This window comes from Manduca sexta, chromosome 13 (genome assembly GCF_014839805.1).
Source record: "Manduca sexta isolate Smith_Timp_Sample1 chromosome 13, JHU_Msex_v1.0, whole genome shotgun sequence".
NCBI lineage: Eukaryota > Metazoa > Arthropoda > Insecta > Lepidoptera > Sphingidae > Manduca > Manduca sexta.
In genome coordinates, this window is record NC_051127.1 from 10574517 (window position 1) to 10594520 (window position 20004).

The window sequence follows — 20004 nt, forward strand, 5'->3', positions numbered from 1 at the left end:
AAAATGGCCCGTGATTTTGTCTCAATACCTGCAACTTCAGTACCTGCTGAGAGGTTATTTTCTAAAGCATCATTAGTAATTAGAAAACATAGAAATAGGTTAAGTGATGAGTCAGCCAGATCGTTACTTTGTATTAATTCTTGGTCAAAAAATTGATATAAAGTATTTTTTTTATATGTTTTAGCAAATGTAAGCTTATAAATCATAAATGTTTATTAAGAAACAGTTACTTCCATGGAAAACGACATATAGGTCAGTTGATTTTTCGAATTTTTTATCAAATCTTCAGTTATTTATTAATCTGCTTGATCTTTACTATGGCTATGTTAATTCAAGCTCACAATGTTCCAATTCTAATACGTTTTTCTAAGATTTAAAGTAAACTTTAATAAATAGTAATAGACTAATAGGTAATTGCAAGACTTGCAAGACTCTTGCTGCAAGACCAAGACCAAGACCAAGACTGGGAGCGCAAGACCAAGACCAAGACCAAGATCAGGTGTATTGGCGCAAGACCAAGACCAAGACTGGCTAAGTCTCGTCTTGTTCTTGTATTTGGGCAACACTAAATTTAGGGCGAAAACTCATAAACCTAGCATCTATACTCCATATTACTCTATAGTATTTATATGCTACGTGTGTATAATAGTCTGTAAGTAGGTAATTCGGCCAATTTCGTAAGTACCTACAGTTGAGTATAGACACTTTCTTAAGGTCTTCCCCCTAGCAAATCGTTTTGGTTTTTTGAAATTTCAAAAAGACCAAAAGTGGTTTGTCTTCAATAATCTTTGTATATTCCCGATTGTAACTCGTACGCCGTAAATATATGGAACGAATGCTCAAGGCTGTTTACTCAGGGGAAGGCTTAAAATACCAGTCGTATAATAAAAAATGTATAGGAGAAATTTTCGGTGTAGTAGTGACCAGTGACTGTCTACCGCGCTGAGGTCTCAGTTTCAAATCTTGGATCTGGTTGGTGATATTGTTTTTCAGGAGTCTGGAACTTGTGCCCGATTTGGCGTTATCTTCCTCCCCAAATTCACACGGCTAAAAGTGGGTGCAAAGGTCGCGCCTCTGCCTTTGTAATTAAAGGTGTAAGAGTGAGTGTGTGCCTCTGCAAAGCTGTTTTAGGGACAGTAACTAGTTACGGTCCCGACTGTCGGCTAATAAAGCCTAAACTTAATTAATACAATTTAATATGAAAGTTACTTTCCATCGACACGTACAGGCACATATTGTTTATAGTAGAGTCGCCTTTGCGTCGCAAATGCGCAATCCTACGCTTCGCGTCGCACGTGTCGAACCGGATTTCATGCGGGGAGATGGCGCCGAACAAATAATAAAAACCTGCGGCAAGCAAATGTAAGTATTTTTACTAATTTGACGTTTATCAATGTGAACTTCTGCACTAATAATTTACAATTACTTAGTTTTTGACTCTGATTGTGTCAATATAATGTTGCACTTAAAATATTTTTTATAATTTTTAGTTACTCATTTGTCTGGCGGGTTTTAAGGCCTACACAATTTAGTCATAGGCCTTATTAGACGTCTTTATTTTTTTAATTACACAATACAATTCGTTATGAGTTTTAATGTATTACTAATGTAGTATTAATGTTGTGTTTTCTTGCTCTAATTCGTTTCTTTACTTGTTTCCGAATTAACCTCCACAATATCCCCCAAACTGACATTACGATCCTCAAACTGGGTGCCGGCTGGTAGAGTACTACAAACTACAAAGAGGTATTTTCAGCACATATAAAGCTGCAGACGCTGCAGAGAGGTATAACGTTCCTAAAATAACCATAAGAATCTACATCCCGAGTGGTACTTAATTTGAAAAAAAAAAATCTTGGTTAAAAGCTATTCTTAACGAAAAACAAGAAAATGATTTTAGGATAACCATAGGATTATCAAGTTTTCTGAAATAGGACTACCTATGACACTGAGAATTCTCCGTTGCTGGTATTCAGATTTTGTTAGCAAAATAACATCAAGCATTATTTCAATGAGACAAATAATTTAGCAGGCAGACTGGTTAAAGCGTAAGCTTTAAAGCTGAAATGTTTTTCGAGCGTGTATAATACGTTTTTCGATTCGGCCGACAAGGAAGATGCCACTCTCCCAGCTATAAAAAACATAATTTCAGCTGCTAATACCACCTCGGTAAAAACAATAACACCAACAGTTAGTCCAAAGGCCATCTTTGCAATAGGGTATTTTAGTGTATGTGAGAAAAAATCCAAAAATACATAAATAAGATAGTTTAATCAAAAAGCAATCGGAAAATGGTAGTTTTAGTTCATAAAATTATAAATTAAATTATTAAATTCAATTCAATGTTTTGACTTTTTTTATCTGTTTTACAAATATGCGAAAAAAACAAGAAGAAAATAATAACAAAAAGCGTTTCATGATGAATTTGCATTATGTTTGTAGCATATTTCCAAACCGTGCCTTTTCTCCTGGTTTCTTCCATATTTATTCCAGTCGCGAAACAATATAAGCAAGAAATAAAACTGATAACGTAATGACGCTAAATATAGAGCTGAATAGAGTATGTAACCTTGTAAAATACTATATAAGTACTTCAAGGATTAAAGTAAGGTTTATCATAAGCTACGGTTAATTATAATAAAATTGTAGCTCAGGTTAGGGCTATAGAATAATAAACATAAGTCAAAGATATATAAATAAAGTACTTAACCTCTTAATGCAGACGAACAACAAATGCAAAGCGAGAACCGTTGTTTGTATGGTTTGTATCTACTGATGTTTTTATTACTTGTTATATCTGCTTACGTAGGTCCTCAGTCGTCGAGTCGGCTTCATTTATTTAGGACTCGTATTGCGCGCGGCCGGTAACAAGTGTGTCACTTTTGTATATTAATTTAAGTTAAAATAAAAATGATTGTTAACAACGTGGTGTATGGAGGCCCGGCGTTAAATGTCCCGGGCCATCTCTCCTACGCTCAGTATATTTTGGATAAGTTAAAAGAAAATAGCGCTGGTGACGACGTTGCTTTGGTAAATATTAAATATTTTATCAATCGTGTATGTTACTAACTATTGACATAAATTACTTGTTACTTTGGGATAGTATTATTCCATTGTTGGCATTAGTTATAAATGTAAATGAAACATGTAATGAGGCCTGGCATATCTTAGGTCTTGGTAAGAGTTTTGGAGCTGTGTTTTATCTACCAACATCCATTAAGATTTACTTTATTAGGACAGCACTTGCCGTTTCTCTTTTTGGCAGACAAAAATTCGATCCAAGGATAGTTATCATGATATAAAAATGTGAAGAATCTAGATACTTACTTACATCACAGGTAATTTTTTGTAGAGACTAATTAGCATAGTATTAACATGTTGTTTTTAATTGAAATAGAACGTTTTTGTAACAAAATCTATTCTAACAAATGTATTATTTTAATGTGATAAAAGTATTAAGTATTAACACTTAGGAACAATTTTGAGGCTATGTGTAGACATAGCCTACATGGAGACAAGATTTTTTTCAACCAAAAGTAGGAAAGAAAAAAACTTCTTTTCCGTCTTTAAATGAAGTAATATTTTTTAATATTCCTGGTGAGGATTTTTATAAATACAGTTTAAGTCACTATAATATATGGATTGTTATATATCTCACGTTATTACGAGGATTTAAGATTACCTCTGGGTCGATCAAGGTTGAAAGTCTACTCACCTTAAATGTAATCTATACTATTATATAAAGCTGAAGAGTTTGTTTGTTTGTTTGTTTGTTTGAACGCGCTAATCTCAGGAACTACCGGTCCAATCCGAAAAATTCTTTTTGCATTGGATAGCCCTTTGTTCGTGGAGTGCTATAGGGTATATATCATCACGCTATACTCAATAGGAGCGGAGCAGTAATGGCTGATCTCAAGAACTACCGGTCCAAACTGAAAAATTCTTTTTGCGTTGGATAGTACTTAGTTCGTGGAATGCTATAAGCTATATATCATCACGCTATACCCAATAGGAGCGGAGCAGTAATGGCTAATCTCAGGAATTACCGGTCCAAACTGAAAAATTATTTTTGCATTGGATAGTACTTAGTTCGTGGAATGCTATAGGCTATATATCATCACGCTATACCAAATAGGAGCGGAGCAGTAATGGCTAATCTCAGGAACTACCGATTCGAACTGAAAAATTCTTTTTGTGTTGAATAGTCCTTTGTTTGTGGAGTGCTCAAAGTTATATATCATCACGCTATGACCAATAAGAGCGGAGCAGTAATGGCTAATCTCAGGAACTTACGGTTTCAACTGAAAAATTCGTTTTGTGTTGGATAGCCCTTTATTTGTGGACCGCTATAGGCTATATATCATCACGCTATGGCCAATAGGAGCGGAGAGTAATGGCTAATCTCAGGAACTACCGGTTTGAACTGAAAAAATCTTTTTTGTGTTGGATAGCCCTTTGTTCCTGGAGTGCTATAGGCTATATATCATCACGTTATGACCAATAGGAGCGGAGCAGTAATGAAACATGTTGCAAAAACGGGGAAAATTATTAGTTTTGAGAGCTTCCGTTGCCTGCGCTGCGTAAACGGTTAAAGTTATGCAACAATGATGTATGACGGGATTGTTCTACTTAAAAAGTTCTAAAAAATATATTATAAAACAAAGTCCCCCGCTGCATCTGTCTGCCTGAACGTGTTAAACTCAAAAACTACCCAACGTATTAAGATGAAATTTGGTATGGAGACAGTTTGAGACTGGAAGAACATAGGCTCCCGGGAAACTACTACTTTTATAACGGAAAACTTTAGCCTGAAAAACTTTATAACGCGGGCGGAGCCGCGGGCAAAAGCTAGTTTAGAATAATTTAAACACCCAAGTATATTAAAAAAAGGAAACTTAATGCTAGATAAGCAATTAAATTTGTGACAAAATATACCTTGTCATCCCGATAAGCTGAACAAGGCATCCACAAATGCGATGTGCAGGTTGTTCGCTTGAGTTATTTACTTGTTTCGAGGTGCAGCATAATATACTTACTAAATGCCCTATGTCCGTAAGAACGCTTAATACCGGCATTTTGCTGTAAAATTGTATATAATGGTTAACTTCTCCACATTTGGAACACACTGGCATAACTTGTGAAACTAGTTTTTAAGAACTCTACTAAAATCCATTGTTCGGTACGGCAATGACATTAAGTAGTATTTTAATAATAAGAGAGAAAATCGTAAGCTATTGCCCGCGGCTCTGTCTGCGTGAAAAAGTTTTTCTGGGTTTCCGTTATAAAAATCACGCTTTATATTTTACAGGGATAGAAAATAGCCAATGTTCTTCCCAGGATCTTAAACTGTCTCCACGCCAAATTTCATCTAAATCGGTTGGGTAGTTTTTGAGTTTATTGCGTTCAGATAGATGCGGCGAGAGGTCGTTGTTTAATCATATATTTTGTTTAATTTTTAATAGGAACAATTCCGCCATTCTTGATTTTTGCATAACTTTAACCGTTAAGCAGCGCACGCAACAAAAGCTCTCAAAAGTAATATTTTCCCGTTTTTGCATCATTTTTCATTACAGCTCCGCTCCTATTGGTCATAGCGTGATGATATTATAGCCTTCCGCGATAAATTGATTATCTAACATTAAAATATTTTTTCAGTTCGAAAGAAGTTCTTGAGATTATCGCGTTCAAACAAACAAACTCTTCAGCTTTATATAATAATAGTATATACATTAACTAAATAAAATACTCTATCTACACCTAATCTTAATCACATTACATATGGATATTACTCTTAGATATACTTGGTTATTTACGGAATTCGTTACTATGTCCGTCTTGGCAATATGTGCTACGTATATTCTTTTTTATGAGGGTAAGTTTTGCTTCTGTGAAGATTTGGCATAAAAATGAAGTCATGTGGTGTTTGATAGTATTCAAGTCTATATTGCGTAAAAATCATATCCTAAAACCTTTCTGATGAGTCAGGCTATGAATTCAAAAAGTTGAAAACAATATTATACTTACCTATTTTTATTCCAATTCCTAACTAAGGCAAATTACCTTTTTTAAAATTAATTTATAAATGGTACTTAGAGCGAGTTCGAATAAAAACAAATGAACAATGCTTTAAAGGGGTCTTTCTTCTACCTAAATTCTGTCACAATGTTACCACTACATCGAAAGCGCAACGCACATATTGTGCCGTTTAGTGTTGTTAGGAACGTACACGTAAATAAATCTTACAACACTTGTCTGGCTTACATACACTACAACTGTTCTGATAAATGCGTGCATGAACATTTACTGCCTTGGTACAAAGGAAAGATCATACAAAGCGCGTCCTTTATATGTATATTGTTTAAGGTTACAGGCTTGCTCCCTACTTTTTTTTACCATCATGGTGGGAAGTAAGCTCTTTTTTGGCGACCTTATAGCATTAAGTAATATAATAATATTTAGACTCCAATGGCAATCGGGATCAGTGTAGACATTTTGGGGTAGAAAAATGATAGAAGCGTTCTGATATTACGCCCTATCTTTTGGGATTATGGGCACTGACCAACCAACCAATTCAACCTTAGTATGACCCCACCGGTATAGGTAGATTAAAGGGACACGTGTTGTTCGGTGCACCAGAATTATTGCTGAGTTAACGATAAGCTTTATGCCCACGATAAAAATATAAGATATTTATATAGATTATATCCTTATTTATTGTTTTTATGATTCTGGATAAGGTAGATTACTTACTTTAATCTTTTGCAGCGATAAATTGTTTACGTTCAAATTGTCATTTAACGTACAACTCATATTTTTGTATGTGGTTATGATATATATAAAAGACATAGGAATAGGCGTGGACGGACACATCCCAATAAATATTTTTCCATGTTAAAACCACCAAAGTTAAATAGCAACATGGTATAACAATGTACTTGAGTTACATTTGAAACATACACTTTTTATATCCAAAATCATATGGGCAGCATTGTACTTATATTGTCAAGGCATAATATATACGTATATCTGAAACTACTTGACATTTTCTTAAACTAAGTGGTAAATAAATAGAAAAGGGGTAGGGATTAAACTTTACTTTTAGTGTACACACGACACTCTATCGTAATGACATTTTTTAAAAGCTTCAACCAAGACCAATAAATAAACCACTAATTTGATTTATATGTTACGGTTTCATATAGTAGAAGTTCGGTGACGACTGCACGACTTAATACAACTATAACAACCACACCAAGGTATTCGAGGGATAGTACTTTAAATTACTAATTTAAGCGGATTCGTTTTGGCCTATTCACACAAAGAGTCTCTCTCACAGGTTACAATACAAGAGTGTCATCTCGACCTTCCGATATACCTAATTACCAACTTTATAAATTCAGACCTACTTCAAACACAGATATAGTTTTATTTCATTTCTTGAGATGGGGTATTTATGTTAAATGTGTTCATTGAATGTCACTGCACAAGTTACCATACAATTTAAATGCTAATTGATTTCATTACGTTTCCAATTCGATCTTCAAGGTTTCCTCCGATCAACATTCTCCAATAGCACGTGGTGTGTTTTAAGGTAAATGGCGAAACTGGTGTCAAAACAACTTTCAAACAAATATACCAAGAGACTGTAAATGCTGCTAATGGTTTGAAAAAGTTAGGAGTGAAAAGAGGCGATGTTGTCGGTATTTGCAGTGAAAATAGAGACGAGTATATTGCAGCTGCGCTGGGTGTCGTGTGTTGCGGCGCAACTATCACCACTTTCAACCTTATGTATTCTAAAGGTGAGCCATAGTAGATGCATTATCATTAATATGAGAGACCTACGATCACACTCCACACTCAGGACGCGAAGGCGGTTGAAGTTAGAATTGTAGGTTAGATACTTATTTTCAACGAGATGGAGAACAGGCTCACAAAAGTATAGAAATAAAAAGTATTTAAACTTTGCCCGTAAGGTAGACAGATGAGCTCATAAAAGTTGCAGGAGGTCGCACGATGCGGGCCGCTTACAATAGGTCGATCTGGAAATCTTTGCGGGAGGCCCATGTTCAGCAGTGGACATTTTGCGGCTGATGATGACGATGATAATGATGAAACTCGCTGACGGTTGTAACAAATCGTCGGAAGTTCAAAATAGGTTGATAGGTATAAAAAACTCAAAGAGCTAAAATTATACATGTCATTTAAATGTTGTTATTTTGGGTTTCAGATGAATTCCAACACGTGTTGAATATTTCAAGACCTAACTTGGTAATTTGTTCTGAAGTGGCGCTTAAATTACATCATGGAGTCTTAAAATCACAGTCCTCTATTAAAAATATAATACAATTGAATGGAGCCCCCTTAGCGAGTGGCATTCTTGCATTCCGCAACATCCTAGAGCAAAGTGATGCTTCGATCTACGAGCCGGCTGAGGTCGAAGGCTGGACGGACACTGTGTTCATACTGTACTCCTCGGGAACAACTGGTTTACCCAAAGGAGTTATGTTGACACATCTTAATGCTTTGTACGCAGCAGCGAATTTCGAGTAAGTTAAATATTTTGTTAAAAATGAATCAATTAAATTTATATGAATAATAATGTGGGATACTTTTATACGTTTATGAGAAAATAATATAATGGGATAAAAAACCAGGGTTAGTTGTCGAATATTGGAGAATACCAACTATGTATGTAGTATTGTGGGTTTTAGGTTTTTAAAGAATACAACCACGATATTATCCTTTGTTGTCGCGTCCTTTATTTATGTATTTTCTGATATCTCTGGCATATTGCAATCAATCTATGTCGCGCACGGCACCTATTGTATAAAGCTGGTTTACAACTGGTGACAACGTTGGTTGGTTAATTTCGTGAGGCGTCCACACGTTGGCTACTATACTAATTTTATCCCGTCAGAGCCAACGGAAGGATGTCTGATACAGAAAGCAAAATTGCTCTACATATGATTATCTATCTCTATTTCCTTAATTCTTCAATCGAGTAAATTATTCCCATATTACTTTGGATACTGTGCCATACCATGACGGCTGGGTGGCATAGTTGTAAAGCATACGCGGTAACTACCGCGCTGAGGTCGTGGCGTCAAATCCCGGGCCAAAAATAATTGGGTTTATCTATCTTAAAAATTACTTATACACAGCTTGGAGCCAGGAAGATAGTGGTTTAATAACCCTATGCCTCAAAAAGCACGTGGAGCCGTTGGTCCTGTGCCTGATCTCTCTTCGGTTATGTTTGATTGTCGTCTGATCGGACTATGAGAGTGAAAAAACAGAGCTCGTGCATTTGTGCATTGCGCATACATTTGTGCACTATTATATCTCCTGCGTGGCTGATGATGAAGCGGCGATAGCCTAGTTGGGTGTTACCGAGACGACTATTCGGTTCAAATCTCACGGGCACACACCTCTGATTTTTCTAAAATGATGTGTGTATTCTTTGTGAATTATCGCTTGCTTTAAGAGAAGCAGTTTCTGAGAAGTTCTCTATAGGAATTTTGAGGGTGTGTGGTCTACTAATGCGCACTAGGCCAGCGTGGTAGAATAAGTCCTAATTCCTCTTAGTAGTCGAGGAGGCCCGTGCCTAGCAGTGGGACAGTATATAATACCTGGCTGATATTATTATTATTTGTACCTGGCTGATCTCCGTTGATATCGGCCGCAGTTGCCGGCATTGTATAGTTTCTATAAATGGTACATTACGTTTCAGAGCACGCGATACAAAGGACGACAATTTTTCAAGGATTCTCTCCATAATACCTTGGTTCCATGCTTATGGATTAATATCAACTATAAACTACTTAACTACAAAGAAGACGTTAATATACTTCTCCAGTTTTAATCCACAAAAGTATTTGGGTGCTATTCCAGAATACAAGGTAATATAATAATATTATAATGAAAATAAAACTGAAAAAATTAAATAACCGCCGACACAAAAACTACAAAAAGGAAATGAATAAAGTAAGTTTGTCCTAGTGGTATTTTGACTTGAATGTCATCGCGTCGGGAAACAGGCAAAGAAGAATTTTCATCTCCTAGGATTGATTTCCATACATGATATAACTTTAGGGTACTCACATTCATCCAAGCCCTTTTACATAACCGATCAATTAAAATATAGTTTTTCATTTAATGTTTACGAATGCGTGTCAAAAGCAAATAGGTAGGTAAACCCTAAGCCTAAATTGCATTTTCTAGCTACAACCCAAGAAAACCAATGGTTCCTATCACCTCTGGTATTATGTTATAACACTATCGACCACTAAGAACTCTGTCGAGATTTGCCATCGGACACTTCTCTAAGGTCGGTCCGCTCCGGAAAATCAAATATGTATGTTAAAATATATAATAAAGTGTTGCCCTATTTGGATATCGAACCCAGGGCCCGGCCGTCCAGTTTAGTATTATTATCATACGCTGTCACTTACCGGACCACGGAGGCGATCTACAACAATTTGTTAAATATTATTTGTCATTATTTCTAATTTTCTCTATTTAATACAGGTGAACGTATTGATTGCCGTCCCGCCAATAGTTGTATTTTTAGCGAAGGCTCCCATTGTAGAAAAATATGATTTATCTTCAGTGAACGTAGTGTGGTGCGGTGCGGCACCATTAAGTCCGGAGACTATTAATGAAGCTTTGAAAAGGTAATTGTTTTTGATTTATAGTCGTATGATACAGGGAAACAATAGAATATGATAATATTATTGATTTATTAGGTACATTTGTAACGACAAAAAATAAAACAAGAATAAAAAATAAAATTCTTTATTCATTACGTAGGCGAACATAGTTGCACCTTTGATAAGTCAAGGTACATGAGAATATTTAATTACGGGGTATGAATAAGTAACTACTTTACTATTTTGTTCTACACAGTGAATTTGCGATAGATAAGTGTTAACTTATCGCTTAGCGGATACAATAAATATATGTAACCAATGGTGTATATGAAACGGAAACATGTTATTTGGCGGAAATATTTTAATGAAGTAACTTTACGATTATCAAAGAAATTTTAACACTGATAAAGTTTTAATGCATATTACACTTACTTACTGAAATAGAGTAAAATATGTACAATGTATTATTACAGGATGCCCAGTTGCTTAGGAATATTTCAAGCGTATGGCATGACAGAGACGTCGCTGGCAGCTACGCAGGATGTGAGTGAGGAGACCGCACTCCCCAAACCGGGCAGCGGCGGCTATCCGCTACCTGGCGTCAAAGCGAAGGTGTGTTGTGTAAAGCGCGATTACCACAATATAATGTACAGTCAGCCTCTAAATAGCTGAACAACAAATCTTTAAAACGCTTCTGCCTTTAACGTCAATATAAATATGATTTTTTCTTTATCTAAAAAAAGTAAAACCTCCAAAGTTCATGTTACTGTAAAAAATATATATAAAATATTGTTGATATTTTATATCATTTTAATCTGCACCTCTTTATACACATGATATAAAATACAAAAAAAAGTACACAAACCAAATACCTATATATACTTAATTATATAAAAAAGGGATGCAATTGACAATGGGTTATATTCGCTAACCATTCGCACAATTTTAATTTGAATAATTGTTGCCTCACTACTAGATAGATAATATTCACTAAGCTTCTGGGTATTCACTCAAGATATACGAGTAAATCAATCTACCACGACCACGCGTCACGTCAGTGTAAAACTTTACTACAAAAATATTAACAAAACAACTGACTCAGGATTGGTTTAACAGGCCAGTGACAGTCAGGTATTTTTTAATAATAGAGTTAATAAAACGCGAACATATGGAGCATGTAGCAGACTGCGATAACGTCAAGACTCAATACCAGTTAATGTAGAAGTCATTGGACTCAACATAGATTCGTGTAAATCTAAGTTTCTATACATAAACCTCCTTGAATGGACAGGCAAAAACATTGCTACTGCCTACTGCATGCGTTGTGAGTGCCAAGATATGGCATTAGGGTTTAAGCGTCACCATAATATAGCTCCATGTGTATTTATATCCATCTTTCTACATAAAAACCAACGTGGGAAAATTATTGCATTTTTGCGTAATCATAAATTAAATTCGCTGCTTTATCGATTTGGGTATTCAAAATTTTGAATTAAAATGATATTTATAATGTATAATGGTGATTCTACAATAACTTATATCAGTAAGCATTAATAATATTAAAGTTGGTGGCGATTGGGTAAACAGAATTATAGTAATAATTCGTGCTTATATGCGTTTATTTTGACAGGTGGTAGACATAGAGAATCGTCGTAAGCTCGGTCCTAATCAAGAAGGCGAGATTTGTCTGAAAGGTCCCGTTGTAATGAAAGGCTACGTGGGTGACGAAGCTGCGTCACGGCAGATGATCGACGAGGAAGGTTACCTCAAGACTGGAGACATAGGCTATTACGACGCAGATGGTTGTTTCTACGTAGTAGATCGGTTAAAAGAACTGATCAAATATAAAGGATATCAGGTAAAATTGTCAAAATTTGAAGTAAAGCCACTATGAGGATATATTTGCATATTATATATTAATAGATTTGTTCGCGGTTTCGCTCACTTGAATGGGTTTTCCGAGATAAAAACTCCACTTTAAATTTACCCGGGATATAAGGTATATCCTTCCCAGGGTCAAACTATTCCCATACCAAATTTAATTGAAATCCGTTGGATAGACTTTGAGTTTATCACGTTCAGACAGGCAGACAGATGCGACGGTCGACTTTGTTTTAAAATATATTTTTAGCATTTTTTAAGAGGCACTATTCCTTCATACATGATAGTTGCGTAACTTAAACCGTTTACGCAGGGAAACAACGGAAGCTCTCAAAACTCTCATTTTGAGTAAAACTTGTTCACGGGGGCGAAGCCGCGAGTAATTATATATAAAACAAAAAAAATATTGAAATATAAGTATAGAAGTGAAGTTACCTATAGTATGAATTTTGTGAATTGTTAAAGTAATTAACTTGGCTGTTTTCTATACTTAAATAATTCGGAGAATAGATCAGGTTTGATGAAGTATGTTTATGTAGGTGCCGCCTGCAGCGTTGGAGCGCGTGATCCTGCAGCACAGCGCGGTGGCCGAGTGCGGCGTGGTGGGCGCGCCTGACGAGGTCGCCGGTGAACTGCCAACCGCCTTCGTCGTCCTCAAGCCCGGCGCCAAGCTCACCGAGGCAGAACTATTGCGCTTTACCGATGAAAGGGTAAGTTACAGATATTAATGTTTATAGCTAAGTTTAATAATAAAAATATAATGATGTGGATTGGGTTCTACGACACTCTATATTATTGTAATTTATTTACAGTTGTCGTCTACAACGAGACTCCATGGGGGAATTATATTCATTTCTGAAATACCAAAAAATCAGTCGGGAAAGATATTGCGTCGCGCTCTCAAGGCTCTACTGCAAGAAAAGAAAAAAAGCAAATTGTGATTGATTACTTTTATTGTTTTTAATTCCAAATTTATTTGTTGTTATACTATATTTTATTTAAGTTCAGCGACTTGTATTTGATTGGTTTTGTATTTTATAATATTAAAACTTCAGAGTTTGTTTTTTTTTTGGTTATTTTATGCGTGCAGAACTCAAGTAAAATTAATTTACAAAATTTTATTATAATTTAGGCATTTCGTTAAACGCGCTCCGTTTTAATTTTTACCTAAAGGTTCTTTATTAATGATCACTTTTCTAAGATACTTTTGAGGATATTAGCTACCTGTACTGTAGACCAGGGGCCGTAGATAAAATGCCTTTCTACGGCAATCGTCAATGTAAACATTATGTATGAGAATGACCTAAACTAAGACTCCCATGAGCAAACGGGTTTGAGCATTTGGTCAATACAAATATTTACGAATACTTTATCAAAAAAACAATTTTTGATCTTTTTGAAAATGTTAGGCTACAAATATATTCCTCTTTAAATATTATTGCCTTTCTAGCGTTTATAAGTATATTTATTCCAAACTTCATTCATTTACATCGCTCCATGATATCATATTTTCTATAGCGATCCTAATCAATATCATCATAATTTATATGAGTAGGTACTTACCTTTGACATCTTTCTCGATCTCATCTATACTATTATATAAAGCTGAAGAGTTTGTTTGTTTGTTTGTTTGTTTGAACGCGCTAATCTCAGAAACTACCGGTCCAAACTGAAAAATTCTTTTTGCGTTGGATAGCCCTATGTTCGTGGAGTGCTATAGGCTATATATCATCACGCTATACCCGATAGGAGCGGAGCAGTAATGCTTATCTCAGGAACTACCGGTCCGAACTGAAAAATTCTTTTTGCGTTGGATAGCCCTTTGTTCGTGGAGTGCTATAGGCTATATATCATCACGCTATACCCAATAGGAGCGGAGCAGTAATGGCTAATCTCGGGAACTACCGGTCCAAACTGAAAAATTCTTTTTGCGTTGGATAGCCTTTTGTTCGTGGAGTGCTATAGGCTATATATCATCACGCTATACCCAATAGGAGCAGAGCAGTAATGGCTAATCTCAGGAACTACCGGTTCGAACTAAAAAAATCATTTTGTATTGGATAGCCCTTTGTTCGTGAAGTGCTATAGGCTATATATCATCACGCTATGACCAATAGGAGCAGAGCAGTAATGGCTAATCTCAGAAATTAGGAGTTTGAACTGAATAATTATTTTTGCGTTGGATAGCCTTTTGTTCGTGGAGTGCTATAGGCTATATATCATCACGCTATACCCAATAGGAGCAGAGCAGTAATGACTAATCTCAGGAACTACCGGTTCGAACTGAAAAAATATTTTTGTGTTGGATAGCCCTTTGTTCCTGGAGTGCTATAGGTTATATATCGTCACGCTATGACCAATAGGAGCGGAGCAGTAATGAAACATGATGCAAAAACGGGGACAATTTATTAGTTTTGAGAGCTTCTGTTGCGTGCGCTGCGTAAACGGTTAAAGTTATGCAACAATAATGTATGACGGGATTGTTCCTCTTAAAAAGTTCTACAAAAATATATCATAAAACAAAGTCCCCCGCTGCATCGGTCTGCCCGAACGTGTTAAACTCAAAAACTACCCAACGTATAAGGATAAAATTTGGTATGGAGACAGTTTGAAACCCTGGGAAGAACATAGGCACCCGGGAAAATATATAGCGTGACTTTTATAACGGAAAACTTTAGCCCGAAAAACTTTATAACGCGGGCGGAGCCGCGGGCAAAAGCTAGTCATTGATATATATAAATATCAAGGAATTTATAAATATTTGCCTTGGTGGCATAGTTGTATTCCGTACGATTAACGAAACGAAAAAAAATACTCTTTTGCGAAAATATTTAAACCCTTTCCCTTATATCATTATTACATGCATATTTAGGTAAAGTAAATAGACTAATGGAATGTAATAGGAAGTAAATCCACCACCATGTCGAACACAAAATCCACAGGCGCAAAATCCGCAAGCTCAAATGGTCTTTTTTGATTGAAAGCTCAAAAAGATATTTATTGAATTGCCAGCGAATTGAAACCACACGATTCAAAGCCCTGCTGCGCTGCACTAAACTAATGAAGCAATTACGTAGGTAATTAGAAATATGCAGCCCCGTATCTATCTTGAATTTTTTCGAGGCGGGGCAAAATTTGGAAAATACTGCCCCCACCCACCTATACTTTTACTTTTGTCATCATCATCATTATTTCGCGCCCAGCGGGAAATAATTTTAGTATTGAATTTACTGGATGTCTCAGTAGTCAAAGTTGCGTTAATGATGAGTTAAGCAATAAATATATGAGTTATGTCCATATTTGTAAAACAGACTTTTCTACGTATTTTGATTTATTTTTTTTTTATCTCGGAAATATTTTTTATGTTATTATACTTTGCTCTTGTAATATAAATAGGTTTACAGTCATGAATTCTCTTATTAAAATCAAAACTTTCAATCGCTTTAGTTAAAGTTTACAGATTGTTGCTTAGAAATGATTCCCTGTCAAGCGTTGTTATATATCGATTTATAATCGCAGTTTTAATGCAATCTGCCGGCCTAGCATGCGCATCACGAGATATCTCGAGAACGAGAGTAGACAAATTGTCGATGTCGATTAATATCTCGTTTTCTCTAACATGCGCACCACGATCGACAAGTTCCTCGTTGAAGACATACCGATGTTGCCCGTTGAAATATATATTCTAAACATTTTATTTTCTAACTAGCTTTTGCTCGCGGCTCCGCCCGCGTTATAAAGTTTTTCAGGCTAAAGTTTTCCATTATAAAAGTAGTAGTTTTCCGGGAGCCTATGTTCTTCCCAGGGTTTCAAACTGTCTCCATACCAAATTTTATCTTAATACGTTGGGTAGTTTTTGAGTTTAAGACGTTCAGGCAAACGGATGCAGCGGGGGACTTTGTTTTTATAATATATTTTTTTAGAACTTTTTAAGAGGAATAATCCCGACATACATCATTGTTGCATAACTTTAACCGTTTACGCAGCGCACGCAACGGAAGCTCTCAAAACTAATAAATTGTCCCCGTATTTGTAACATGTTTCATTACTGCTCCGCTCCTATTGGTCATAGCGTGATGATATACAGCCTATAGCATTCCACAAATAAAGGGCTATCCAACACAAAACGAATTTTTCAGTTCAAACTGGTAGTTCCTAAGATTAGCCGTTACTGCTCCGCTCCTATTGGTCATATCGTGATGATATATAACTTAGAGCACTCTACGAACAAAGGGCTATCCAACGCAAAAAGAATTTTTCAGTTTGGACCGGTAGTTCCAGAGATTAGCCATTGCTGCTTCGCTCCTATTGGGTATAGCGTGATGATATATAGCCTATAGCAATCCACAAATAAAGGGCTATCCAAAGCAAAAAGAATTTTTCAGTTTGGACCGATAGTTCCTAAGGTTAGTAAACAAATATAATGAGAAAGCTTCGAACTGCTAAGCTATCGGGAGTTACACGTGTCATTGTGAGTCAACCATAAAAGATAGACATATGCTGTCGTGGGATATTTTTTACATAATTTTAAGGAGAACATTTCCGTCATACATGATTTCTATGTAGCTTTAACCATTAAGGTTGCACACGCGACGGAAGCTTAAAAAATGGAGTAACTTCTCCCGTTTTCCCAACATTTCCCTTCACTGCTCTGCTCCTATTAATTGTAGCGTGATGAAAAGTATACTATAACCAGCACAGGAGTATGACAAATAATTGTACCAAGTTTCGTTAAAATCCGTCGAGTAGTTTTAGTTTATATAACGGTTATACAGACAGACAGACAGACAGACAAAAATTTAACTAATTGCATTTTTGGCATCAGTATCGATCCCTAATTACCCCCTGATAGTTATTTTGGAAATATATTTCATGTACAGAATTGACCTCTCTACAGATTTATTATAAGTATAGATATACTTAGCTACAATGGTTTTAGTTCATTCAATTTTTATAGATCTATGATCCCATTATGGTTTTTGTGAAATGTGCAATGACTAAATATAAAGAGGACAGGCCTCAAAAGTTAGCTATATGAATAACTTATATTTATGTTAGGGAAATCGACGCAGAATTGTCAATATATATGTCTATCTCTTTTACTCAAAGCTTATTTGGAACGCAACAAAAAAGACAAAAATAATTGCTTTCTTCGCATATGGCACTATTTCGTTTACTTCAACACACTGGGACCGCCTTGCGGCAGAAACGCCATTTTATGCTGGGCAGTCGGCAGGTACATGTAGTGTCAGACGATGTAAACAAATCTTCATAAATATTGAATTTAAAGTAATATAATCATATTCTCAATTGTTCAGTGTGTTTATTAGTGTTTTTGTTAAGTTTCGAAAATGACTCAGTGTTGTGTGAAAGGATGCAAATCGAATTCACGCAAGAAAGACCCCGAAATATCTTTTCATAGGTTAGTAACTGTTTTTACCGAAAATTAGCAAATATCTTTGTATATTTACTTTTTGGATGTGTTTTTATCAATTAAAATGATATGTGGATCTGGTTTGTTAAGCTTTGGACCCTTTTAGGCGTGATTTATACACATTAAAATCATTATGTTTGTTTACACACGAGCTTAGGGATGGGTGGGTGGATTTGTTTAGAAATTATTGATATCGATATTTTAACAGACGCCCGTTTATCAGTTACGGTTTTTGTCTTGGAAAGAATGTTAGAGCACACATCAATATTGTATTATTCAGAAGGACAAACTAAGTGAAATTAGAATATTTTTTTAAGATAACCTAAAAATTTAAAAACCAAGGCAAAATGAATTGAGAATATTTATTTATTTATTTATTTATTTATTTGTAATAAGGTACACCAACAGCACTACATATTACATCAATCAATATTATAAAAAACTATAAGGTACAGCATCTGATATGTGTGCTACTAATAGGTGAACACAGCATTTACCATTAACAACATTATATACTAAATAATTTGTCGATAAAAACTATTGTAAACAACGTCATATAATTGGCAACAGAAAAGGTTATTGAGAATATCTCGTTGACAAAATTTATAAAAAGTTACATGTTAATTTTTGAGATATTCCAGCAGTCTTTCTTTGAACACTTTTACAGAATCATTAAATATATCAATATCCACTTTAGTGCCAACTTTATTATATAGAGCACATAATCTAGTTATTGGAGCATTTAGACCTAAGTTAGTTGATTGATATTGAGCGACGTGATTGGAATCCTACACCAAATACATATTTCTTTACATTTTGAGAAGATATGCATAAACCACACGTTTAATTAACGCGAGTAAAGATAACTGTTTTCCAACAATATTCGCGATAAGTAAAATAGTAATGATTATTATACTTCACCTAATAAGTAGTAATATTACTTTAATATATTGCTATGAATAAAATTAGAATTGTTACATAAAAGAATAGATAAACATAAAAGAAACAACATAAAGATGAAATGTAAGATATATTTTTACAATTGGCGGTCTTATGTTTCGAGCAACCTTTGCATGCACGGAAATAGATACATAATCATATTGTTGTTATTGCAAATAATTATTATAATTGATTATCTTAACCACCATTTTTACGGTCATTGATTTTAGTTTGCTGAACCATAGTTATGTTTCTCGATCAAAGAGCATAATAATAAAATAAAATAAAACCAACCAAATAATTGCTGGCTACGCTATCTTATTCCATTTATCATGTATTAAATAAATATCTTAATCTGTAACTTAAATTTTTAGCAAGGAATAGTGCAACATACAAATATAGATCAAACACAACTGGATGTTTGTCACAACAGGTACTGCTTTGTTTAACAATTGTTACTTATAAATCAGTTTCAGTTTGTTTGTTTACATTATGATTTGTTATATTTATATTATGGTAGTTCCTAACCCCTTTCGTATTTGATCTTTTTGGGGCTTGTTTGTCTCTCTTAATTCTTCGATGTCGATACAAAATTTTCGGTACTAGCATATCACTATTGTAAGGGGCGGAGTCGGCACCATTTTGTTCATGAAATGTGCCGCATGTCACGTGACCATATTACCCATCCTCTATACTTCTTTTATCATTGGAAATGTGACATTTTATGTGACAGTTTATGTCATAACAAAGAGCATAATATAAATAAAAAACGTAAATAAGGAAAAAAGCGCGGGAACCTTCAAGTGATTAGGCGGGCTTAAAATATATTTTAAAATTTTTATATTAAAATATAACGAAATCCTGATAATTTAGTAAAAGTAAATAAAACTACTGATAAGATATTAGCTCAATAAATATTTAATTCGTTTCTTGCAATGGGGAAGGGCCGAACGAAGAAGCGGAAAAAAGATAGCTTAGGGGATACTGTTGAAGATAAGCCTGAGGAAACCTCAGGTGATTCTTCATCCTCAGAGTGTGAAGAGGAGCAATTAGAGGTTGTAAAATATGCACCATATTATGTCACAGACTATACAAGGAGATATC

At 35.1% G+C, this 20004-nt stretch overlaps 2 protein-coding genes across 4 annotated transcripts in view; one reads left to right on the plus strand and one right to left on the minus strand.

Annotated features, from left to right (window-relative positions):
* The window catches only part of LOC119188469, a 246457-nt gene that overhangs the window by 96798 nt on the left and 129655 nt on the right, over window positions 1–20004 (minus strand). The window lies entirely within an intron of this gene.
* LOC115452268 (4-coumarate--CoA ligase 1-like) lies at window positions 2791–13586 on the plus strand. The gene is made up of 9 exons (XM_030180742.2): window positions 2791–3030; window positions 7592–7799; window positions 8228–8546; window positions 9728–9896; window positions 10525–10670; window positions 11120–11258; window positions 12277–12504; window positions 13067–13237; window positions 13340–13586. The coding sequence occupies exons 1-9, from the start codon at window positions 2911–2913 to the stop codon at window positions 13466–13468; spliced, it is 1629 nt and encodes a 542-aa protein (XP_030036602.2). The 5' UTR covers window positions 2791–2910; the 3' UTR covers window positions 13469–13586.

Coding starts and splice junctions, on each gene's coding strand:
- LOC115452268 (XM_030180742.2), top strand. CDS start 2,911: ATGATTGTTAACAACGTGGTGTATGGAGGCCCGGCGTTAAATGTCCCG. Junction 9,897..10,524: donor GTGCTATTCCAGAATACAAG/GTAATATAATAA, acceptor TATTTAATACAG/GTGAACGTATTGATTGCCGT. Junction 12,505..13,066: donor TCAAATATAAAGGATATCAG/GTAAAATTGTCA, acceptor ATGTTTATGTAG/GTGCCGCCTGCAGCGTTGGA.